General features: G+C 40.7%; 1 protein-coding gene across 3 annotated transcripts; it reads right to left on the bottom strand.

Moving 5' to 3' along the window:
• Positions 1–1,294: 1,294 nt before the first annotated feature.
• LOC134438514 (uncharacterized) lies at positions 1,295–25,870 on the bottom strand. 3 transcript variants are annotated; one of them, XM_063188095.1, is made up of 15 exons: positions 25,829–25,870; positions 25,242–25,280; positions 25,012–25,041; positions 23,912–24,072; positions 21,828–21,963; positions 20,913–21,182; positions 17,648–17,941; positions 14,297–14,460; positions 9,249–9,293; positions 9,030–9,089; positions 7,504–7,548; positions 5,773–5,835; positions 5,514–5,576; positions 4,660–4,740; positions 1,295–3,572 (listed from the first exon to the last, which is right to left on the bottom strand). In XM_063188095.1, exons 2-15 carry the CDS (start codon positions 25,276–25,278, stop codon positions 3,267–3,269), a joined length of 1,755 nt encoding a protein of 584 aa, XP_063044165.1. In that variant the 5' UTR covers positions 25,279–25,280; positions 25,829–25,870; the 3' UTR covers positions 1,295–3,266. The 3 variants fall into 3 exon arrangements, with proteins under 3 accessions (XP_063044165.1, XP_063044166.1, XP_063044167.1); XM_063188096.1 differs by lacking the exon at positions 25,012–25,041 and adding an exon at positions 24,742–24,771 and having other exon boundaries at positions 25,829–25,860; XM_063188097.1 differs by lacking the exons at positions 25,012–25,041; positions 25,829–25,870 and adding an exon at positions 24,742–24,771 and having other exon boundaries at positions 25,242–25,399.
• Between the last annotated feature and the right edge of the window lie 724 nt (positions 25,871–26,594).

Raw genomic sequence — 26,594 nt, 5'->3', positions numbered from 1 at the left:
AAGTTAAGAGAAACTGCTTTCATTTAGTGACAGCAGGATGGCTTCTCATTTAATGCCTCTATCATCCAAATTACCTTTTCATAAAAAAATAAATAAATAATACATATAAAAAACTTGTGGTATCACCTTTAAAATTTGCCAAAATTTGTCAACATTACCTACAGTGATGAAGATGAAATTCTTCGCAGGGCAAAATATCTTGTCATGCTTTGGTTTAGACTGTGAACTCACACAGCTGTAATTGCCCGTGTCGGTCATGTTGACGTGTTTGAGTTTGAAAACGACATCATCTTGGTTTGGCTGGAGTGGTTCCATACGGATCACAGTTCCATCTTTGCACAGGCACATGTGCCACCACACCTGGTTTTTAGTTGTGTCTAAAGACCTGCACTTCACATCCACGATATCTCCCTGTGATGGGTTCATTTCACTCACGTAAATATATCCTGGTTTGATGCTGACATCTAGCAAATAACAGATACAACAACAACAATAATATTCAAAACAACAACATTCACAATAAAATAATAAATGACAGAAATAATATTGGTATGAAGCTGGTGAGGATTGTACCAGTCTGAGAAGCCACATCCGAAACAACTGCAAGCACTGCAATTAAAAAGTACATATAAAATGTACATATATTGTGGCATCATCAGACAGCAGACATTACAACACACATTTCAATTTATTGTACAGACGGTACTCACCAAGAAGGATAACTGCAGAGGCCATTGTTACTGTGTGCATATAGCAAGCAGCCGGTTTTGTGATGAGCTGCTGTGACATATTAAGACCCCTACACAGCGCTGTGAGTGAGGTGATATGAAAGCCAAGGGCCATCGACCAAGCTTAACTTTCTACTCTCATGCATTCTTGTGGTGAGGCCAGGGCCACTGACAGCTTTGGTCAGGCTCAGGACAAAGTAATCTGAAAGCCCCCCACCAAAAGAAACAATGTCACATGGAAGCAAATCTGCGACGGACACCCTCCTTAGGCCCAGGCCAACTAAACCCTTTGTCCCCCCCGCTGTTGTCTCCCCTGGGTGGGTCACCTACTGTTTTCATACTTTCTGTTTTCTGTCCTGTGTCTTTCCGCACTCTGACAGATGACAGATATCTTTCTTCTTAGACAAACCCCTACATGCAGCTCTTTTGAAGGCTGATATGTCGGTTGTAGGAAAATAAATTAACTGTAAATGTATTGGATGGCCACGCATTTCAGCCCATATGCCAGCACTTTCAAGAATTTCATATGAGACAAAGCGTACGCGAAATACTAATTAAGAGTTTATCACAAAAATCTTTTATTTCAATTTCAACATGCCGCCCACAAGAACACTGACAATTAAATTGCCACATAATGAAATTAAATATTAACACACAGTCAAAGCCCTAGCTAGCAAAAAGTGACATTGCATTCTGCTAAATGCTGTTTGAATCAGGTCCAGGATGAGCAGTAAAACAAACATTAAGGCTGGTGGAAAAGACAGGCCCTGATCATCACTGATTGAAAGAAGACAAGAACTTATATTTCAGAAGGAAAAGTGCTCAAGCTTCCCAAGGCACTTGTAGATTTTTGGGTGTAGGGAACCTGCCCGGTTGGTAGGCAGATTAAGCATGGTGTACATCAGACAGTTAGTAAAGCCATACAGTGCAAGTAGGATAACGTCTCTGATTATGACAACATGACAACACATCCAAAATAAAGTCACAGTGCAAATAGGATATTGTCTCACTCTGTGTATATGTACGTATGTGTAAAAAAATATGTGTAAACAAAGGTTTCCTAGAAAATTGTGATTGATCTAGAGCAGTGTTTCAGACTTTTCTTGGGGGACCACATGTGCCAACTGAATTGACAATCTCGGTCACGCTAACAGTTTAGGCACTACAAATGCAGACCCACCCAGATACAGTAGCTTATTTATAATATTAAAAAATGACACGTCCCAGTTTCTTCTTATTGTAGTGAAAGAACAAGTTTAGACATGCTTAGTCTTGCAATAATGTTACAAATATACTATGCTACATGTACCCTGTCTTGGAAATGCTGACTACACTTGTTAAAATCTCCTCATGGACAGCTTGAGGTATCTCAGGGACCACCAGCGTTCCTCAGACCACACTTTGAGAACCACTGATCTATAGAGCGGTGTTTCCATATAATAGAGGATTTCCATGAAGATTAAAGGCCAATTCCCCATGCACCACCCATTCACCCATAGGAGACTAACAGGACTATAAAAATGCCTGAATTGATACATCATCACACTCCTTTGTGACTAGGAAATGACATGGCTAAAGTACAGTACGGTACATGTCATTTTAACACACCAGACACCACACATAGCACAGGTGGCGTGATCCAGTAGGTACTGAATGAGAAAACATTCATCTCCCAAGATACAGTTTGCCTGTGTGGACCATCAATGGCCTTCTAAATTACAATTATATAATTAAATGCAGCTTTAAATAGCTTTCTAGTTTTTTACAGATAGTATGTGACACTGTTTGGCTGAATGGACCGTTGGTGTCATTTATATAAATTATATTGTAGCGCCAAGGCCCCCTGGAGTGGACTATGAGTGTTTTTTCCTATTTAGACTGTGAGAGGGCAGCAAATAAAAGAAAACGCGAAACTGTATCTTCTGCCTCTGTCATACCTTTGAACTGGCTACCGCTCGGCGCTACAATATCATTCTAACATTCATTCCATTCCATCCATTCCATTGTATCCATTCATAACAATAGCTTTAAGTAGTCTTGTAGATTTATTTTACAGATAGTATGTCATGTTATCTTGGGCCGTAAGAAATGTTTTCGACAGCAGCCATTGACACTGGGACCATACTTTGAGAACCATTGCTGTAAAAAAGCTTGTTCAGAGACCACCTGGAAATTTTGGCAGAGCACCAGTGTACATGGCCTACCTCCACGCCTTGACAAACAATGACAAAGACATGAAAGATCATTGAGAGTAAGAGGACTGAAGCTACGTTCACACACCAGTGTGGCCTGATGGGAATGGGTATGTCTGACGCCGGTGCAGCAGCCAATAACGACAACAATGGCACATGATTGTAAACCAAGTGGTTGCTGCATCCGTAGCAACCACTTAACTGGAGAAGAGAACTTCCTGTCTGAAAAATAGTAATGCATTGGTATGGAGTATGGAAAGTTTTCCATCCCACTGAAGCGCCCATGCGCTACTATACATTAAGCTCACTTTCTCCCAAGGCTCTTTGATACAGATTTCACACAGCATCACAGGAATTCAGCCAGGAATTCATCTAGGAAGGACTCCGGGTCCACAGTGGGGTCAGTAGGGGTAGCACGGGTGGTAGGGGCAGGAGGGGAGGTAGGGGCACTGCTGTCACCTCCTCGTCCTGCTGCTGTGGCGCCCTCTGGGGTGTTGGAGTCCATACAGAGCACAGAGCTGGACAGGAAGTCATCCATGGCTCCTCCCCAGCCACGCGGCTGGAACTGGGACTCCAGGTCAACAGTTGGGGCAGTCGAAACACTGATGTCACCTGCTCCTCCTGCTGCTGTTGCTGTTGCTTCACTTGGGGGCTGTGGGGACAAGAGCATAGTCAGACTGTGCTCCCGCAGACACTCACAGGTTGCAACATGTAACCTAGGGGTCCCAGCCCATCTTTACCCGGCTCAATAAGGATGTGTTTGATAAACATGCCTCGAGAACACACTAACATACATTTGTCCCAGTGCAACACTAGCTACACGTCATCACAGATTCTTGAGAATGTGACTAAAAAGGTTTCAATTTTGAAACAAAAAAGTTGCTCAAATCCAAAATATAGCGGTATATTATCATAGACGAAGGTCTTGGCTGTACATCAATGCATCGGTCAACCTCCCCATATTTCATTTTTACCGTGGCAATGTTTTCGGTTGCATTTTTGTCTGTTTGTTTGTCTATTTGTTTATCTGTCAGCAGGATAACTCAAAAACTGATCAACTGATTTGGACTAAACTTTGTGGAGTTGTTGGTAATGACCATGCAGAAGAGCTAAAGGTTTGAAAAGGGTCCTCAGTAATGACAATGACCTTGTACATGCCTGAATTTGTCTTCAAAAAAATATGTGGTGACGAATACACTGTATGTGGGACACATATTCAGCAATCAGAAAATAATAGTAAACATTGTTTTAAACTCACTATTTGCAGTTCTGTAAACTGCTTTAATATGTTCTTCCATGTAGAGGTGATATTAATCAAGTGCATCAGTGTTTTTTTTAGTCAATTGAAATGAGACATGCAGGGCAGCGTGATTCGGTCTTGAGCACGTCCTCATCTACACCTCAGGTGCACATGTTCCCTCTTCGTTTTTGTCATCTGCAGTCCTGCGAAACAAGCCTGTCGTGCCACACTGTGGGAGCATTCTGCTCACATCCGACTGTCGGCTCGTATAGTGTGTGAGGACGTGAGTCATGAGATGTGGACGTGAGTCGTGAGATGTGAAATCGTAAATTTCCCTCGTGCAGTGTGAGCAGAAGCTTAATAACCATGATTGAAAATATCATACTGTGTATGACCTGCGTGAAGCTGGGCCCCCCTCAGACCCAAAATGCTGAAATAACACTAGAGATTGTATGTGCTATGTTTGTGCCGGATAGTGCTGTAAAGAGGATGTCTGTACCTGATATGGAACGTAGGGAGGAGGAGGCTCATATAAGCTAGCAGGCGGTTCATATGAGCTGGGAGCATCAGAGTCAGTCGGCTGGAAACACAAACACAAGCCAGAATGACAATACTACACATATGGGTGACACTATCAGAAACATTAAATAAATGGACTCTCTTACAGAGTTGGTCTGTGATCTGATTACTGTATATGTCATGGTTAACACACGTACAGGGTATATGTACAGCCAAGGATATAGCTAAGGATGTTTATTTTTCATGATCTCCATAGAGACAGGGTAAAGAAGGACACACATGGAAATTGGCTTTGATTGATTTCATTAAACCGGTTTTCTTCCTAAAAATATTGAAATATACAAATTTGTTAAAAATGTATGCAAATGCATGATATTTATTAAGGTTGCACCGATACCAGTATCGGTGGATCGGTGGCTCGGCACTAAAATGGTGGTATCTGTATCGGCGAGTACCAATAAATAGGCCACCGATACCATTTACAGGTGCTTGTATGACACTTAAACAGCCTTGAAATTAGTTCTTTCATAGAGGTATTTAAAAAGTATAAAAACGTTTTGCTGGATTCACTTTGTATTAGTTTTTTTTCCTGTTTCACAAAGGTAGGTAGCAGTCTGACAAAGTCATGCAATTATTTTACATCCAAGTAGTATGCACTACAGCCCTTCCTATATATACATTTCAAATAGGGTGGTATTGGTATCAGTATGGTATCGGTATCGGTATCGGTATCGGCCGATACTGCACAGCCAGGTATCGGGCATCGGTATCGGGGCCAAAAAATGGTATCGGTGCAACACTAATATTTATGTGAAGTATTGTGGATGAACGCACCTGATGGGTAACACAGGAATCATAGGAAGGTGGTAGGCTGGAAACTGGGTCAGGGATATAAGGCTAAAAAAAAATAGACAAAAATAAACAAAAAAAGATATACCAAAATAACGATACAGTACATATCCATGCATTTGTGAACATTTAAAAAAGGGAGCAAATTAAAATCAATTTGAAAAGCATGCATTATGTAAATTAATTTATAAGTGTATGCATGACATGAGTGAGCTGCACTGTATAGAGGGTGTCTGTACTGTACCTGATATGGGACGTAGGGAGCAGGGGGCTGATATGAGCTGGGAGCAGGATCAGAAACTGGCGACTAAAAATACAAGCACACACCCACTTATGAAAAGATACAGCAGTTTGAAAGAGAACCACTTTCAATATGCAGTTGTATTATGCAGACTGGTCAGTACCTGACGACATGCACCTTTTCCAAGATCCTAGCCATTCTAATTGGGGCATCGTTTTTTTTTTAAATAAAAATATACTCCACATGTCATCCAAAAGTTATTGCTGTGTTATGAGGTGTATTGGGCCTAAGAAATGTTTGGTTTAAACTTCGGCTCAGCCTGTTCTGCCCTCGACCAGTAGCAAACCAAGGTATGTGGGTCAAGCATGCCGTTTGAGAATGTTAGTCATTATGCTCTTGGTCAGATAAAGTCTCGAAGAGGTTTAAAAGTCATGATAATCAGGTGTATAGCACCTTCAATCTATTGCTCACTCAAATAATTTGAAATACATCAATTACATTACAGTAATGTAAATGGGCTGCATTTATATAGCGCCTTTCCACTCCTTCGAGCACTCAAAGCGTTTTACACTGTATGCCTCACATTCACCCATTCACACTCACATACCACGCAGGGTACCACCCTGCCACCAGGAGCAAGTTGGGGTTAAGTATCTTGCTCAAGGACACATTGATGGGGTTAGGCAGAGCGGGGCTCGAACCTGCAAACTTTGGGTTGCCGAAAAGGCTCCTCTACCACCGGAGCCACCACCACCCAATGTCTGAAAAAGTACCTCACAAAAGTGAGTACAACCCATGTTAAAATGTATGGCTGGATTGGCCATACTGTATGGCAAACAGCAGGGTATTTGCCCGGTGGACTGTTTAGGATTTTTGTCCTGGCCTCCCCCTCAATGGTATCAATCCTCATGCTGATAAAGACGCCTATCCGAGACAGTGGGATATAAAATAAGCATTTTGACCGTTGCAGTCAACTTATCTTATATTCGATTACTTAAATGTCGTCATATGCTTCATTTCCTCTCTGGATGCCTGGTGTACTAGGCTTAGCTGAAAATGGCAAGTTTTTCATCCAAGTCCGGCGCTGTTATAATCCAGCCCTGTTACATTTCTATTATATTGTATTTTTAATAGCGCCCTACCATTTGCGCCACAGTAGGGCCAATCCAGCCCTGTTATAATAGTACATACTGACATGCATGTTTCTTTTGGTGAAATTCAGCTTTCCAATGTTGCTAGCATTCATGCAGCCCCAAACCATGTCAGTCCCACTACCATTCTATTTTAAAGACCGGACACTTTTCTTTGTACAAATCACTTTTTACCACCAGCCATGCTTGATACCATCTAAAGCAAATTGATTTATCTTAGTCTCTTCAGATAAGAGACAAACCGAGCAAGGACATGAGTTGCTAGAAACATGTTGTGTGGTCCATTGATATATAATATACAGTCAATGGTGTGATCTGATGAGACATTAATGGCTGTATTTAAAATTATTTTGAGTGAAGTATACAAGTTGTGTGATGGCTACTGTGTATTGTGTCAAAGTAAAATGTCTTTCATGGTGTCCCATGAAAAGATATGCTTGCAAATCTGCAGAAATGTGAGGGGTGTACTCACTTCTGTGACATACTGTATATCAATTAAGTCCACAGTGAGCAGTAAATATACAAACATGGGGTCAAATTAACTGAAAGAGATGTACCGTACAGAAATGGGACTGAGACGCACCTGGGGCACTGGCCTATTTGAAGTGGATCCAACAGAGAAGTAAGGCTGAAAACACATAACATTATATGAAAATGATTTAGAAGAAGAGAAAAAAAATCTTTTTCATGTTTACCTATCATTTTCATTTACCAACTAAAATGGAAGGAAACTATTCATTTTTGTTGTCATCATCGTATAGGCTGGCTATCACCGGCCTAAACCACAAGTAAGATATCAAGCAGATCGAATAGAGAATAGAAGGCAGCATGGAAATTCCCAGGCTAAAACTGTGGCTCATTGCAACCAAAGATCTAGCACAGTGTTAGTTCTGGCTGGCCATGGAACTTGACTTCCAATTTGTCTTATGTCTTCAGTCTAATTTGTTCAGTTTTCTTCCCAACTCTTGGCAGCTCGCAATCTCGGTTTGTAATCCACCTCCCCCTTGTCATGTATGACATTATTATTATTATTATTTATTTAATCCCAACTGGGAAACTCCAACTCCCATTGTCATTGTGACACAGCACACAAGTGAACACTGCACACTACGAAATTGCATTTGTGCCTCATCTGTGCAAGGGAACAGGCCCCAATGGGGCGGGGCGGTACCATGCTCAGGGTACCTCAGTCATGGCGGAGGATGGGGGAGAGCACTGGTTAATTACTCCCCCCACCAACCTGGCAGGTTGGGAGACGAACCGGAAAACTTGGGGCTACAAGTCTAACGCTCTAACCACTTACCCATGAGGACACGCTGCACATGGGCAGTGGGTCCGACGTCATGAGGGATAAAAATTGTCCACAATTGCATTCCTGGTGAAGAGGTCGAAAGAGGATGTCCGGTTGTCAATGTTCAATTGTGGCCAGATTAACTACAGCCGTCGGTCAATGTTATTTGTGGGGGATAATTACGGACTGCTGACAAAAAAAATCACAGTGTCTTATGACCTGTTCCACACTCCAGCCCTGGCTGTAGTGGCATTGCACTTAACCATGCCGCCAGTAGTGACCGTAGAAGAAGACTGTGGGTACTTCTCAAAGTGTCCTAGCCTGCTAAGACGAGTAATGCCCATTTGTGCCCGTTTGTATCCAATTATCAATTACACTTAGAACTAGTTACATGGTTGTTACTCGTCCTAGCAAGGCCTAACTTTGAGAAATACCTGTGACTCCCCTAACGGCCATGCCGTACTACGCTCTTATGATGCAAGCAAGCCGTCTTCTCTATATTGTCTTTGGTTAGCATTTCCTATGTTGCTGCTGTCCCCTGTATCTCTGCTTTCCTTGGTGCTCAAGGAAAATCAGGCAACTCCTCTGAACAGAGCCATACCGCCAAATGTAATTCATAACTATTCAATAAAGAAACAGCATTCAAAATTTCTCTTCTTGCGTTTCTTAACTGTAATGGACATGACAGAAAGAATGTCAACTGTTATAACTTGTGAATTAAACTTTGTGATAAATTACAATGAAGTGTAATAAAAAGGGATGCTTTTGTGTGTGAGGTTTGGACTGTTGTAAGTGTGGATGACAACGTATTAACTTACCGGTGGGCTGTTTGCCCACGGATCGGAAGGGGGAGGCTCAATGTTGTCTGAGGAGGGTGCCTGTGAGCAAAAACAAAATGGTTAAACCAATGGGCATTTTTCACATGACGTCAGACATCTTCGATTCAATCAATTTAAAGTAAATATGACTTGTATGTAAATATTAAATATCAATCGCCAACACATATTGTGAAATATGTAAGCCAAAAGGTTTCATACAGTGGGTTGCAAAGGGGAGGCTGTTCCAGGCATCACCAGAGTCTCCTGTGAAAAAAACAGACATTTGGTAGAAAGAAAAAAGATTTAATGGTATGAAAAGGAAAATAGTATAAATTAAGTTTTGAAAAAAATATGTCATATTTCAAAAATAGACATTTAACAATATGCCTAACATCCTGTATACCCACAGGCCTTGAGGAAGACATGAATGGATTCCTCTGCGACCGCTAAAATTCTTCAGTACAGTACAGTACATGGATCTTTTTGAAAACGCATTGGTTTCGGCCCTTTATTTACACTTACACAGAGTTTTCGAATGCACATATCAAAAATCAGGCTTTAAAAATATTCCATTTAGGGGGCTAAAACCCACGCTAGGGCTGCGCAATCGGAAAAAATGATAATCACGATTATTGAAAAATGAACAACTGATTTTTTGCACAATTTTATTTTATCAAAGGTATACTGTGCAAGAAATGGTCAAAAAAGGTACTGCAACTATGCTGCTCATTGAAACTAGGCTGCTTAATGCCAAGTTTAATCGTTACATGAAAGTTTACTAAGTAATAAACAAATATGTTCTGGTATGGTCCAAGTAGAGTCATTTTTGCAGCTAAAAATTTATATTTTAGGAAATTCAAAATGGCGGACCATGGAGAAGATCCCCCTTCTCATGTGTGAAAAGTGCAATTTTTCCAGTCATAATGAATACTTAGAATTTGATGGTGGTGCTAAGTATTCATGAAAAAGGTAATGTTAGTGAATGGGCAGCATGAATTCTGGAAATAAACAACTAAAAATCTCACACAGTGTCCCTTTAAGAATGAATTATGTAAGAAATGAACAAAATAAATTGAATTGTTAATAACTATGTAGAAGGCAATAGCATGAAGCGGACCTACAGATTTTTGGCCAGAAACACCAGCCTGTCAGCATGTTCTTGCTTCAAGGATGCTTGATAGCAGGTCACTATTGCCACGATTCAATCCCAATTGTTATCACGATTTTCATATCATGATTAAATCACGATTTTCAATTAATTTTGCCACCCAAAACATTTGCTTTCAGAAATTGGGTTAGTGGTGTTCACTGGTATTCCTAAAAAAGCTTCCCATACGGAAAGCATGTATTAAAAGCATATAATATTTACAAGTTTCCGGTAACACTTTATTTTAGGGATACATCTATTAGGACGAATACAAACAATGTCCCTGTATAAGTAACTTGAAAGGCATGTACAAAGCAAAATCAAACACTTGTTAGGCATGTATTCGCAAATGTCTTGTTCATGCACAATAAGGGATTTATTACCAATTTAACCTTAGTAAGGACCAGTAGGCCTTAGCGTTTGTTTAGTACATGCCTTACAAGTTACTTACGCAGGCATTAACATTGTATGTATTAGTGCTTATAGATGTACAGTATATCACGAAAGTGAATACACCCCTCACAGTTTTGCAGATTTTTGAGTATATCTTTTCATAGGAAAGCATTACAGAAATGTAACTTTGACACAATGATAAGTGACCTTTTAACAACATATTTAACCGCTTAAATTTCTTGTTCACTCAGAAAAAAACAAAATACAGCAATTAATGTTTGAACATGTACTCACAAAAGTGAGTACACCCCAGATTAAAATCCGGTAGAGAAGGGGCTATGTTGGCTCAAATCGTCTCGAAATGAAACGAAATGAAAAGGGACGACAAGGGAGGTGTGTGTTTCAACCTTTCTTTGCATTGAACTTTTAAATTTTGAGTCTGCATCTGGCTTAAATAGATTGGTGTGAGATTTGAATGCAATCCTATGGAGAATATCATGATCTGCTTCAGTAGTCACAGTGCATGTTGACATGCATGTTTCTTTTAGGTGTATTTCAGATTGCCAATGTTGACAGCATTCATGCATCCCCAAACCATGTCAGTCCCACTACCATGCTTGGCTATTGAGAGGATACACCTTTTTTGTAAAACTCACTTGTTTACCACCACACATGCTTGACACCATCTAAAGCAAATGTGTTTATCTTGGTCTCAAGAGAGATGAACAGACCAAGGATATGGATCACTGGAACCATGTCGTGTGATCTGAAGAGACCAAGATAAACAAATTTGCTTTCGATGGTGTCAAGCATGTGTGGTGGTAAACAAGTGAGTTTTACAAAAAAGGTGTATCCTCTCAATAGTCAAGCATGGTAGTGGGACTGACATGGTTTGGGGATGCATGAATGTGGTCAACATTGGTAATCTGAAATACACCTAAAAGAAACATGCATGTCAACATGCCCTGTGACTACTGAAGCAGATCATGATATTCTCCATAGGATTGCATTAAAATCTCACACTAATCTATTTAAGCCAGATGCAGACTCAAAATGTAAAGGTTCAATGCAAAGAAAGGTTGAAACGCACACTGATGACCTCCCTTGTCATCCCTTTTCATTTCGTTTCATTTCGAGACGATTCGAGCCAACATAGCCCCTTCTCTAACGGATTTTAATCTGGAGTGTACTCACTTTTGTTCAAACATTAATGTCTGTATTTTGTTTTTTTTCTAAGTGAACAAGAAATTTAAGCAGTTAAATATGTTGTTAAGAGGTCACTAATCATTGTGTCAAAGTGAAATTTCTGTAATGCTTTCCTATGAAAAGATATACTCAAAAATCTGCAAAACTGTGAGGGGTGTATTCACTTTCGTGATATACTGTATCCCTAAAATAAAGTGTTACCAAGTTTCCTATAAAATGTATTTATTTTACTTTATTAAAGGATCCCCATTAGCTTATGCCGTAGCAGTTCGCTAGTCTTCCTGGGGTCCTAATTTCAAATACATATCACACATCACATTTCAGATTAATAACCATACAAATAGACATGTCTTGCAAAAATAAAGAGTTTTTCAAAGATTCAAGTAAATTAAATACAAGAAGACCTCAAAAGGTCAGGAACAAGTCTAGCAAACTGTTATAAAATGCAATGCTGCCACATTGCTGAAAGTTCTCCTTCACACATTTAAAACAATAAAAAACAGACCTTACAACTGATGACACCTATATCAACCATTCAAAAGATACCTTTTTAAGTTCTTTTAAAGGTTTTTTTGCATTTGTCTTGACAGATATCCAATGGCAATTCGTTCCATGTCTTAATTGCTCTATAAAGCAGAGTCCTTTTCTGTGAATTAGTTTTTGGATTTGGTAGTACAATGTCACCCTTGCCCGCTTTCCTGGTGGCATATTTGTGAGCCGTGTTACAAAACACTACTTGCTGGATCAAAAACTCTGGTCTATGCGTTTTTATTGCTTCATTAAGACATGTCGCTGTGCTTAAGGCCAGTCTCTTCTGCACACTGAGCCATGACAGCGCAGTGTTCATCTTATGGATGCCAGTTCTCGGTGAACATCCAAGGACAAGTCTAGCAGCTCTGTTCTGAACGACTTGTAGTTTTGCCAGCTCCCTTTTTGAGGCTGAGGCCCAGACCACTGAGTAGTAATGATGAGTCCAGATGAGATAAAATTAAAGATTTGCAGACTTGCTCTTGGATTTTAAATGGCACATATGGTGCACATTGTCTAGTAAAGTGAATACCACTGCCCATTTTTTGAATGATTCTATCTATATGCTCAGACCAAGACAGATGGTTGCCAATGACCATGCCCAGCAATTTCAGCTTTTCCACTTGTTCAATGGGTTCTTTGGCAACATATAATTCTAACTTTGGCTTGGTAGCCAGTTTGTGTCTAGACCCAAATAAAATACTCTTAGTTTTGGATATATTCAAGACCAGCTTATTCACAGTAATCCATGCATGCACCGTTCCAATTCTTTGGATATTACCTCCCCAAGTTCACTAGTGTTAGCAGCACAATACATTGTTGAAACATCAGCATACATTACCAGTGTAGAATGTTTTACTACAGAGGGCAAATCTACAAGATTTTGGAAAAAATAGCAGGGGCATCACTTTGCTTTTCATTTCATTTCAAAAACATAAAAGTCCATCATAGAATACTACTATGATACATTCACAAATCGTTATTGCTATACGTTTTTGTCCGTTATTTCCGTATGGGTTTGTGGTGAAACATGGCTTAAGTCGCATTTTATTACCACTTATTAAATCCCATTACTTCTTTCATTTACAAAATACCAAATAAAACATGATAGAAGTCATAATTCACAAGCTAACACTGTGCGATCTGATTCTTGATTGTGATTGGCTAATAGCCGTTGTAAATCGGGCGAAATACACCCCATTCCAAATGACGATTCTATGTGTGACTAAGTTAGACACGACACGTCTAAGTGGATAATCAGAATCTGGTGCAGTTGGGATAGGAGAATATAGGAAGAGCATATATTTGCACTATCTGTGGGTTGTGGTATCAGTGTGATTGCAAAGACGTTTCTACTTTGTTTATGTCCCCTCACTGAGTTTTTGCAGAAAAGTGTGTGTCTGGCAGCGCGAAAAACGCATGCATGCACAGCAGTGTTGCCACGGTCCCCAACTTGTCAACTGAATGATGCATGGGAAATTAATCGTTTTTATAGCACTTTCAATGAAATTTGGTCAGCGATTAAGTGCAATGGTGTTAGATAAGCAATAAGCCACTAGAGTACGTGGGTTTGTGTTCGATTTACTGAATAATGGCTAAGGGGAGGTTTATGGGACTCGGCTTCGCCTTGAGCCCCACTCCCCTTACCCATTATAAATTGAACACAAACCCACGGGCTCTTGTGGCTTATTGCTTAAACTGCACATGTTACGGAATACCAGTAAACATTTGGTGAGCGATTTTAACATTTTAAAGTGGTTTCAAGGACATTTCACGTTCCCATTGAGAGCCAATTCAATTATGTTTTTCTATACTGAAAAAAGAGCATCTAGTAGAAACTAGGCACTGTTACAGTGTACGGACATTGATTGGTGCAGTGTCTGACATTTTTCTCATTCAGACCACAGTCATTAGTCAATGTCCATGTATTCATCACCAGAGACATTCAAATGCTGATTTCCTCTTAGGCAGTCTAGAAACTAGAAGCGCTTACATGGACAATGATGTTTGATTCCTCGCCTGGCAAAGTGGCTGCGTCCTCTTCCTTCTGGTCAGGGATAAGCTTCCCGCAGGTCCAGCAGCAGATGGTCAGACCCATCAGCACCCCCAACGTTATGCTGATAGGAATGATCACGGCGTACGGGTCATGCCTTTTCACTGTTAGGGAGAATGAAACAGTTCAACATTACAAAAATGCATGCCTCAGCAAACAGTTCAGCCTTACAAAAATACATACAAAAGAACAAGATGGTTCATTTGTAGAGCACTTTCCATATCATAGCAGTAGCTTGTGAAATATTTAACACATTTAAAAGAGGCTAAGGATAAAAGGACAAGCAGTGCATAATATTGGAGTGCTGTGGTGCAATGAGCTGGTGCACCTATGCCACATATACGCTATACATCCGCAGGGACCCACTTTTGACTCCAGACTGGGTCATTTTTCAACCCTACCCAGTTTCCCCATTAACACTGGTTTCCCATCTCCACTGTCCTAACTAAGTAAGCTGATCCCAACATATATCAGGACTTGATGTGAACATTATTGTTCACTTTATCACCCGGTGAGCAGACGGAACGTCTTCTGATTGGCTGAGCAGGTGTCCTTTATTCCTCGGTAGCAGGACACCTATGATGTCATGCGGGCGTGCGGGCGTCCAAGTTGCATCTTTTCTAACTTACTGGCGAAGTGCCGTTACAAATTCTATCGCATCTGGTTGTCTAGTGAAGACCGCGTCGTTAGTTCTATCGCATCTGGTTGTCTAGTCAAGACCCCGTTACTAATTCTATCGCATCTGGTTGTCAAGTCAAAAACTCATTTGTCAATTCTATCGCATTTGGTTGTCAAGTCACCCCAACATTCTGCGCGCGTCCTTACATGCCTCGCTCCGATAGAGGCGCGTCTCTCTAGATTACGAAGTGGTGCCCATAGCAACGTACCAAGCGCAGTGGTTAATCTACTTTCTCACGAAGCCTTAGATCAACATATTAATAAATGAATAGCCTACTTAAATGCTGGTAACCGGGTGATAAGCGGAATAGTGGCCTTCGAGGTGTCCCGATATCAAGGGAAAATGGACTTGGCGAAGCGAACAGCCCTTCGGCTGCGAAGTCGGGCTGTTAGAACGCGCCGCCTTGTCCATTATTTCCCTTGATATCGGGACACCTCGTCGGCCGCTATTCCATACATACAGTATATCTATATATGTCACTGATTCTTGAGAAAGTGGCTAAAACAGGTTGTAATGTTGACAGAAAAAAACAAAGTGAATTACAAAATTATATGGTATATCCTCGTAGACTAAGGTCTTGGCTTTTCAGAAATGCACAAGGCCAATCTCCCCATTATGTATTTTTTTCAGAAATCAGGCTTTTCTCCGATCATACCTTGTTTTTTGTCAACACCGTCAGACACAATTAAAAGTTATTAAAATTGTATTGATTTGGTCGCATATGTATCTGGAGTTTTTAAGTGATTATGTGTATTTTTTGGTTCACACATATGCCTTTAAATGTTGAAAAATCACTTTTGTTCTATATTAATACGGTTTCATGTGTTCTAATTTTAAAATATGTACCGTCATACGATGCTTACTTAACGCCTAAATACAACAAACATTTTTTTGTAATTTCACAAATATTCGTGTAGGCTTAAATTGGCTATTACTTTGATATTTCAACAACTCCTAAGGAAAATGTTGTAAGCACATTCCTTTAAAATGTCCAAAACTCCTTCTTACGGTGGTGACTTAAGAACTGACAGTGGTGACAGTAATCTGAGAGTGGTGAAAGTGGCCTAATTAGTACCTGCATTTAGCAAAATAAATAGCCCTCTCAAGTCAATGGCATCTTGCATAAACACTTTATTTTTGTGTGTGCACAGTATGAGCATGTGTTTTTACTTCATTAGTTAGATTATCTAGGAAGTAAGCCACTGGTTGTTGAAAATGTGGTAAAAACAGCTTTTAAGTTGTTCAAATCCAAAATATAGAGGTGTATTATCATAGATGTAGGTCTTGGCTGTGCAGTGAATGCATTGGCCAAGCTCCCCATGTTTAACATTTTTCATAAAATGGGCTCTTTCTTGTTTTGTCAACAGCGGCAGACAGAATTAGAAGTAAAAACACATGTTTACTGTATTAAAGTGAATTACTTTAACAATTCAACATAACTGTAGATACTTATTGTATGCATATTCTTAAAACATGTCAAAAACACGTAAAACATGTGTTTTTTGGTGAACTCCATCAGATGTCACCACCGTCAGGTTTTCTGACAAAAAAACCTCCAAATGCACCTCAGTGGTGGCTAGAGTATCATTTTGGATCACAATTATTACTAACATGCCTAGTAATGTTTCATTAACCAGCACAATTTAGTAAAATATGGAACAACATGATGAGCAGAACAAAATCTGACGGTGGTGACATCTGACGGTGTGAGACAAAAAAGCACTCTTTTAAATATTATGCATTGTTTGTTCACATTAGCCATTTCATTTTCGCTCTGTTTCTTGGGTGCTTCATACCTTTTCTGAAAAAAATTATATTTATTAACATTAATGTAATACAATACTATTAAAACCCCCGACGGTGTTGACAGTTTATGGTTGGGACAGTACCAGTGTCCAAACAAATTAACAAATTGAGGACAAAATAATAAACTTACAGGAGCTTCAGTGATGGTGAAGTAGGCAGTAGAGCTAAAGGTTTGAAAAGGGGTCCTTAGTAATGAAAATTACCTTGTGCATACCTGATTTTATTGTCTTTTAGAAAAAATCTGACGGTGGTGACCAATATGCTGGACACATTTTGAGCAATCAGTAAATAATAGTAAATATTGTTTTACATCCACTATGTGCACATCTGTAGAACCACTTTAATATGGTCTTCCACATCATGGTGATATTGTTCAATTCTGTTAGTGATTTTTGTATTTTAAGTCAATTGAAATGATGATGCCAGTCCTTGGGACAGGCGTTTTTACAGGGTGTGGAAAGGTTTATAGCCATGAAAAGTAATAAATTTACACTTAAATATTTCAAACAACTGTGTATTCGTGTGACAGACCCCTTAGCCATTACCTGGGTTCATTTTGTTTGTGAAAATTTAGTTGATTTTCAACAGAATTAATATTTTACTGCAGGGACATGTTTTTGCCAAACTTTCAAGAATCAGTGATGTATAAACCACCATTCTGAAATCTATTTTATGCTCTTTACCTGAGCCTATATTTAAGATCAGAAATTGAATTTCTTGAACAAGTAGGTGAGCTTTTTCTTCATTTTACGTGTACATACGTATATGTATACGTATAAAAATGCAGAAGATGCCACATAGCAGACCTTGTGTGTACTCTCCCTCCAGAGACAAGTCCATAGCCAGAGTGTCTATGCTGTCGATAAAGGCGTAGTGTCCCGCGTCACTAGTCCTCACTGACATGAGGGTGAATTTTGACCCTGTGTCAGTAGCCTGGAGTCGTATGCGGTTCCCAAAGACCTTGAATGCCTCAGGAGTCACCAGGCCATCTTTGAAGAGCACCATCCCATCATACGTCACCTTAACCTCAAGCAAAGGGATGGGGACGTCCCGTGTCCAGTCAGGTATGACGTCAGGCATGTGAAGGCGTTCCCGCAAGGCTGAAGTTGTAGAGAGAAAAAACAAACACAATTGGATAAGATGTGGTCCCTCTCAGCCTGACGTTAAAGAGAAAGCATTAGGAAAGAGTTCTGGTTTAAAGGGGTATGCCACTCTTTTGGGGCTTAATACAGTTAAAATCCTTGGCTGGGGTTTATAAAGGTGGTAAAGTGTCTTATTTTTCATGTTAAGCGTTGTCTTGCTTTAAGACAAGTTAAAAGAGGGAATATGTCGCTAAGCTAGTGAAAGTCAATGGATCCGTGTAGCATTGTAGCAATGCAACGGCTTACATGAAAAATAAGACACTATACACTCGCCTCCAAAAGAGTTGTCGCCTATCCATCTGTTTGGAATACCAGCTAATAACCTGACTTTCAATTAATCACTTGGCTTCAAAAGTCACTCATATGAAAACTACAACCCTCCCGAATGAAAATGTATGTACAAAAATAAATTTCATGCACCAACGAAAGATTGACCCTTTATTGAACACAGACAGGCAGATTTTCACAAGACAAAAGTTATGTCGCCTATCGAACATAATGTGAAAATGAGCAGATAAGTCACTTCAAAACACTTCAAATACACAGATTGGGTGTCATACTTAATCACTGAATCACTCTCACCTCTCCAGAAAATCAACTTTGGCCTTAGGTGTATGTTTAGGGTCATTGTAATCATGGAAAGCAACACAATGAAAATCAATGGAGTTCAATGAGAGATGGTGACATATTCGCTATTCGTAGAGCAATACATGTTTAACTTCATGATTTAAGTAAGGGTTAACGTTCGGCGAGAAGGTCGCTACCGTGGAATAGCAGCACGACAGAGAGAATCTTTAGACCCCGACGCGGAGCGGAGGGGTCTTGTTCTCTCTGAAGTGCTGCTATTCCACAAAGCGACCGACTCGCCGAAAGTTAACCCGCTTATTATATGGATATACTTAAATGATTCACACATGCGGGGACATTTCTTTAGACCTATTTAATGTTAAGATTGTTGCTGCGCAAAACAAAACAGTGCCGTTGTTGAACATGCACCGCTAGGCAACAGCTAGGTAGGCTAGCCAGGACAACAGGTGTTGTCTATCACAGCAGCTGATTAGAGTGACAAAAGACCGGACACCCTGCGGAGTGATATGAAACATTCGCTTTAGCCACTGACTTGTATACAAGCCAGTGGCTTTAGCAGTGAACTTGTTGCCATTGACAGCGGTAGCCAGGACAACGGGTGCTGTCTATCACAGCAGCTGATTAGAGTCTTGTTGAAAAGTCGCTTTAGCAGTGAAAAGTCGTGTTGCCATTGACAGCGGTCTGTTATAGACCAACCCGTCCGTTATCGAAAAATAACAGACGTCCGAACGTTGGGGAGCCTCGTTGAAATGAATGGAGCATTCGACAGATGACGTCACAACCATATAATAATCAGTGATAAAAGCCCTCAAACACCTGCAGCATGCATGCAGCTCATCATAAGAGCTGTATCTGTACCATGTTTCACTTTATGCACCATTTCTCTTTTTTCATATTCTTCATCTCCAACACCATATAGTTTTGATGCTATCAGTTCTAAAATGGTTGATCTTGGGATCTTGACTTCAGAGTATGAGTCCCATTAGCTTTCATTTTTGTCAGAATTAGGCCTGACATACTCTTGGTTGGCTTTTTTGAGACAGGACAGTGGGAGAGACTTCTTTGGTGTTAAGGTGAAGAATTTGGAAAAAAATACTTGGTGCCTAAAGTCAAACATGGGAGGGATACAGCTCTTATGTGGAGCTGCATGCATGCTGCTGGTGTGTGAGGGCTTTTATCATTGATTACATCATGAAGTTAAAAATGTATTGCTCTACGAATAGCAAATATGTCACCATCTCTCATTGAACTCCATTGATTTTCATTGTGTTGCTTTCCATGATTACAATGACCCTAAACATACACCTAAGGCCAAAGTTGATTTTCTGGAGAGGTGTGAGTGAATCAGTGATTAAGTATGACAGCCGATCTGCGTATTTGAAGTGTTTTGAAGTGACTTATCTGCTCATTTTCACATTATGTTCGATAGGCGACAAAACTTTTGTCTGTCAAAATCTGCCCTATCTGTGTTCATTAAAGGGTCAATCTTTCTTTGGTGCATGAAATTTATTTTTGTACATTCATTTTCATTCGAGAGGGTTGTAGCTTTCATATGAGTGACTTCTGAAGCCAAGTGATTAATTGAAAGTCAGTTTATTAGCTGTTATTCCAAACAGATTGGTAGGCGACAACTCTTTTGGAGGCGAGTGTATATGTATTAAGCCCCAAAACAGTGGCATACCCCTTTAATACATCTGGAAACGGCTTCATTCAAACCGTATAGCTTACTGTCATATGCTACAACAAGGTGCTACAAGTGCTATGTGAGAAATTGATAAAAGCGTGCAAATGTAATGCAAAGTAAAAGTGCAACTGCATTCTTTCGTTTAGTAACATAATTTGATATAAAATGGAAACTGTATTTCTCAAAAATATTTCTGGTTAGGGGCTGTTTTGGTCTTCACTTTATCGCTTCACTTGTTTCGAAATCAGCTAGCTCATATTCTCAGCAGCAAAGCACTCCAACTTTGTTACAACAGAATGTAATTAGTTTTCTACACTATATTGTGAAGAGACCTCATACAGCACATGTTGTACTGATCCGTGACAAGATTATCATTGTACATACAGTATGAACATATACTACATGGAACAGTGCTGAATAGAAAGCGGATAGAAAGTCTTCATTATCATTTCTCTGGGTAAAATGAAATGACAGATTTCAGATAGGTTATCAGTTTGAAAACAAGTGGTGACAAAACATTTAAGTGATGTCGATGTAGATTCTATTCTATTTTGAAAATGACAAGGATGTTAATACACACTGCTGCATTACAAAGATTTAAAGTGCTTATGTGTTTATTGGGACGCCCTGTACGTATATCCATGGTGCTTTGCTTACCCACGACAGTGAACCTAGTGCCACTGAAGACGACGTCTCTGGAGTTGAGGAAGCTGTACCTGCCTGCATCAGCAGCAGTCGCCCTCTCTGCCGTCCAATAGCCGCTCTTCACCGTGCCCCGGGCTCCTCTCTCTAAGCCAGCGTTCAACTTGCTCCACAGGACCACGCTGGGGGGGTTCGAATTGTGCTCAAACTCCAACACCACAGCCGAATATGGCACACTCAGCCTCAGTTCCTTACCGTAGGTCACCCATTTCTCTTCACTGCAGTCTGTGAAAAAACGTTGGTCAAAAGGACCAAAACAGGGTGTTTCGATGTATGGCCCATTTTTCTGTCATTTAAAATGGTCATGGCCTTCACATTACAAAATGGGTTCTCAATATTTCAGAGTAAAAGTACAACTCCAATAAGAGTATTTACAACACTGTGGAGGGTCAAAACACAGTGGAGTTGAACGTCAGTGTAAACTTCTGCAGGTAGCTAGTGTGATTTCAACTTAACAACACCTCCTAATTTTTACATTATAATGAGAAGTAGTCACTCCGAAAATGTTGCACAGACCAAAGAGTAAAATTAACACAGTAATTGAGTGGGCCAAAACGTTATTTGAAACAGATGTATTGCATTCCTTTTGTCTTCTAATTAATTCAAGTCAATATTGTCAATACTGTCAATATTGACATGGAGGTCATACCTCCACAACATCATCTCTAAAGCACATGACACATCAACATCCATGCGACCCTCTGATGAAGACGTAAGTTACCCCGTCAAACCATGTCAGGCAAAGGATACAACTTTTACATGTCTGAAACTAAAGAAAACTGAAGACTTCATAATTCATTATTCGTAATGATTAGTAAATTTCAACTCTTTAAGACTCATATCAAAATTAGTTTTACAGTGTAGGCTTACCTTCAACATACAGCTCAATGTGTCTCTCCTTATACCTGCCCAAAATGTGTTTCCAATAATACTCCCCTTCATACTCCTTTGAAACTTCTGGTATGTAAGGTCGATTGTCACGGAAACCATATGCAGGGTCTAAACTCTGAAAATAAATAAAACATATAACACTTTCAGTAAACCTCATTCGCCTAATGAGATGAGAATAATCTAAAGAATACAAAAACCTACATATGTTGTTGTTGTTGTTTCTTTTTTTTTACATCAGTGTAGGCCACGTTCTACGGCAGGGGTAGGCAATTAGCCTGACTAGCCTAGCTAAATGTGCTTAAGTTTGGAACTGTTCTGTTCACGGAAGTGGCAAAGGGGAATAGAGTTGCCCAGCCAGGGCTCAAACCCAGACCTTTTGGAGTAGTAAACTGGGGATCTGACCGCTACACCAAAGAGCCAGGCTCGTTGACATGACAGTCAGAACATGCTTACATACCGCCATTCAGACATGCCGCCATTCCGCCATACAGCCATTCCGACATTGAGGTTCAATTGTCTGAATGGCGTTATCGATTTTTCCATGAAACGTCCCGCCATTCCGACCCTTTTTTTCACAGCCCCTGACAGCCCCTGAGAGATTATGAATCTCAGTTGATGAAAAATTATGACTCATAGTTGTGTCACTTTGCTATGGATATATTTCGTTTTGCAGTGTAAAACTGATTCAGAGTCTCGAATGGCTTTGGGCATTTAAAGAAAGGAAAAGGAAATGAACACGTTGTCAGAAATTGTAGAGTCTATTCCTCACCTGGCAATATTGCATGCAGGCGAGAGAGAGCGTATGCGTGCAAAACAGATATACTTCTAAGCACCGTAATGTTTTCCAAAAGCCTGTCGCGCGCAAAGATATTGCATGTTAGTGTGGCGTTCGTATTGCTTGTGTGTTCGAATGTTGCTTTAGTTTAGGCCTACGGCAGAAACGCATGATTCATTTGGCTATGTATGAAGCAGTAATTGTTTTCGGTCATAATGCAGTAATCTGGTCTCCCGAGTCGACTGCTCCTAATTCATACTTATGCTGGAAGATATGGGATGGTGAAACACTCATTGGAGAACATATTCATGATGGTGGCAGGCACTTTGTTGTTTTCCTAATATTTTGAAGCTGCAGCGATCGTGAAAGAGTTGGTTTCAGTTGGTCTCTGTTAATGAAAGCTTGGCTACATGGTTGTGATTAATAAATAGGTTACCGGTAACAGAACAAAGTTTGTGCTGTGCCTATGCCTGTCATGAGCAATTCCTGAGTGGAGATGCAAAGTGAGCGCACATTGTCATGTTGTTGCTTATAAACTTAATTTTAGAACGCCTATTATTGATCTGTGATAGCAAACACTCTATAATCGAATATCGGTGACTTCGCTCCCCCAGCCTCTCATATAGATACAGGATACATCTTCTCCGTGCGTCACTCAGAGCAAAAACAGGTTTCAGCACCATGCATGTGGACAGCTCCGGACACACCGTTGAAGGTGTACGCTCACGTCACTCAGAGCAAACACAGATTTAAGCACCACACACATGGACAGCTCCTGACACACCGTTGAAGGTGTACGCTCGCGTCACTCAGAGCAAAAACAGGTTTCAGCACCACGCACGTGGACAGCTCCGGACACACCGTTGAAGGTGTACGCTCATGCAAGAGTAACGTGGTGTCGGAATGGTGGTATGAAAAAGTGTGGAGGTGTGTCGGAATGGCGGTATGTCAGAATGGCGGTTGCCCCCCTCAGAACACACCCACAACCCTAGTGATCGTCATCACAGTTCAACTCTTGTAATTATACTGTTTTCCTGGCCTCGCTTTCGAGGGTCATACAAAGACTTAAAAGGACTGTAAACTTTATATTTTCTGTATAGGCTACATTTGTGTGTTAGAAATTATTTATGTTCAGTGTTATAAGGGATTTAAAAAGGGGGGTTTTCTGTTGTGACCCTGGCCAGGTCTTTATTTTGTAACGTGTTGGGGGTTTTGTGTTGACTATGATTTAATCAATGTAAACGTTTAACATTTTCTTTAAACATATTTCTCGTGTGTATTTCCTTACCTGGGTTGCATTAGCAATCGTCCTTTCCCGTCCTTTAGGCCTAAGCCGGCGGAATATCAAGGGATACTTGTAAACTCGATTAGGCCTCATGGATGGCGGGAGCATGAACACATATTCTTGTCCAGAACATACCCCAACTGACCGAGCGGACTCATACGGCTCTAGAGAGACGGAATAGAGAAAGTGAGTAACTGTGGATCAAACTAAATCCAATGTAAACTAAAGCACTGCATATAGTATTTTGACAAATTAATGATTTGCCTCAACATTGGTCTGTTGCGTCTAAAGCTGTTTCCACACCAAACTGACAACTGACTGGGTGTCAGGATGCATTGAAGACACGCGGTAATAATGGGGCACCTGAAGTTGCAAAACAATTAAATGGAAGTCAATGGGGTGAGTCGTAGTGGATTTGTGGTGCATAGGTGGATTTTAAAGGTTTGGACTAATTTCAAGCCCAGTAATTATTTACTTAGGTACTTAGGTACCCCATTGGCTTGGTGTGTCTGGGTACGTTTGAAGGAATTGGAGGGCAGCTGAGTCCGTGGGTCTGCTTCTAGACATGTTCAGTTGGCCTGGTACCCCGGGGGAGTGTTCACCTGATATGTTCAGGGAAAAAAAACGTTGATCAAGACTGACAACTGCTTGGTTGTAGTTGCAAATCTTGTTGGTGTGCAAACCGTTTCAAGTGTAGGCTATATGCTGATTCTGTGCAGGCATCTTTGCATTCAATCTTTCCTTGTTTTGTTCAGATTAGGCTACTGCTATTACTATTACCGGTAAGTACAACATTTATTTCACAAAACCTCACAAGCATATAGGGAGTTCACCTGACCATTGGAGAGTCATTGAGGCCAGCCCTGCAGAGTGAATGAATAACATCAGTGTAATCAGTGAGCAGCATCATGATGGTGCACCTTTCTAAATCTTGTTGGTGTGCAAACCGTTTCAAGTGTAGGCTATATGCTGATTCTGTGCAGGCATCTTTGCATTCAATCTTTCCTTGTTTGGTTCAGATTAGGCTACTGCTATTACTATTACCGGTAAGTAGGCCTACAACATTTATTTCACAAAACCTCACAAGCATATAGGGAGTTCACCTGACCATTGGAGAGTCATTGAGGCCAGCCCTGCAGAGTGAATGAATAACAGCAGTGTAATCAGTGAGCAGCATCATGATGGTGCACCTTTCTAAATTGATGACCCCTCGATCCAACCCAATCAATCAATCAATCAATCAATCAATCAATCAATCAATCAATCAATCAAAACCTTGCTTAATTCAATCTCATTGGGCATATGCTAGGCAAGAAGAACGCTGTTCACTCACCCAATAGAATACCCAGAAAAGGAGCCCCGCGGTGCATAACTGCAGGAGAAAAGTAAATTATGAGCCACAGAAGACCAGTCGCGTAGGCTAGTTCTACACCAGAAACGACAAAGTCCAACTACCGGTAGCCTAACAAAGCGACGAAAGTTGTATTTATTTATCGAGGGCAAGTTGGCGTCCTGCGCGATTTTCAAAGCACATGCACAAGCACAAGCCCAAAGCACATGCGGACATGTGAACACATGAACGTCCCGGCTGCCCTCTGTGATTAGTCATATCATATCAACTGGTAGGCTATCACGCCGAGAGTGCGGAGGGAGAATAGTCTGCATGAAGGAACTTCAACAAACTTCAGCTACTTGTTCACTTTGGTCGTTTCTGATGCAGGCTTATAGGTCTATAGTGCTAGGACGTGAACGTTTTAAGTCCCTTTTTGATAAGCAAGCAGAATGAGATGGAAAAACAGCTGCCCGAAACCTCCGACCTGTGATAATTCACATAGGCTACTGTGTTAGTTGTTAGCATGCTAAAGCACAGACGGTAACATCAGCTGTTGTGGTATGACACTGTAATAATGGTCTACTTACTGTTACTTTTAGACACCGTCTGATTTTATCCGCTATCGTCTACTAACCATTTGATTTCCCTCAGCTATTCTGACCACGCCCTCCTACTCTCGAGCTTCCATCAAAGTCCTTTCGTCCGCTTCATAGAACGTAGGCTGTCCAGGGGTTCCCAAACTTTACCATGACAAGGTGCGTTCCCTTAGGTCGCGCCACGCTATTTTTCCGTGGAACCCCCTTTCACAACCATATAGGCCTAGTGGAGGGCCTGTGAACCAGTGTCCCACTTGGATATAAAGTTTAAACTAATAGCAATAGGAATGCGAATAGGAATATTGTTTAGCTTATTTTTGTTTTATTTTGTCGTAGGCCCATGTTATTCAGTTTATTCAATTTTCTGTTGTTGTTGTGCTATACCTTTCCTGCCATCTTGCCGCGGCCCCCCTAGCACCTCCTTGCGGCCCCCACTTTGAAAACCACTGCGCTATACAATCTATGGTCTGCTTCCATGCTGAAGAGAAAGAAAGAGTCACTTGTAGCGTTCAGTTCCACCCACAGTGCCGTTCCACCTACAGTAGATGGCGACCGTGGACAAGTCTGGGCTGATTTTTAAACAATGCGAATGAGAGTGTGCAGGCAAAATAACTTGTGCGTCATGCATAATAGGCCTACAGATTGTGGAGACACAGAGAGAGAGAGAGAGACCCTCGGACTTGACTTGGGTTCATTGTAGCCTACACTATATTGGCTGGCCTGGCACATGAAGCACCTTGGAAAGATTATTATTGCC

Source organism: Engraulis encrasicolus, chromosome 22 (assembly GCF_034702125.1).
Source record: "Engraulis encrasicolus isolate BLACKSEA-1 chromosome 22, IST_EnEncr_1.0, whole genome shotgun sequence".
Lineage (NCBI taxonomy): Eukaryota > Metazoa > Chordata > Actinopteri > Clupeiformes > Engraulidae > Engraulis > Engraulis encrasicolus.
This window is presented reverse-complemented; position numbering and strand designations above follow the sequence as displayed.

What these genes read in the sequence shown, in the direction of transcription:
- LOC134438514 (XM_063188095.1), bottom strand. Translation starts at nt 25,278, where the DNA reads ATGCACCGCGGGGCTCCTTTTCTGGGTATTCTATTGG. An exon ending in CCTCCCCTTTGCAACCCACT is followed by an intron (nt 9,090 to 9,248) that starts GTATGAAACCTT and finishes TTTTGCTCACAG; the next exon opens with GCACCCTCCTCAGACAACAT. An exon ending in CTCCCTACGTTCCATATCAG is followed by an intron (nt 3,573 to 4,659) that starts GTACAGACATCC and finishes TTGTCCCCACAG; the next exon opens with CCCCCAAGTGAAGCAACAGC.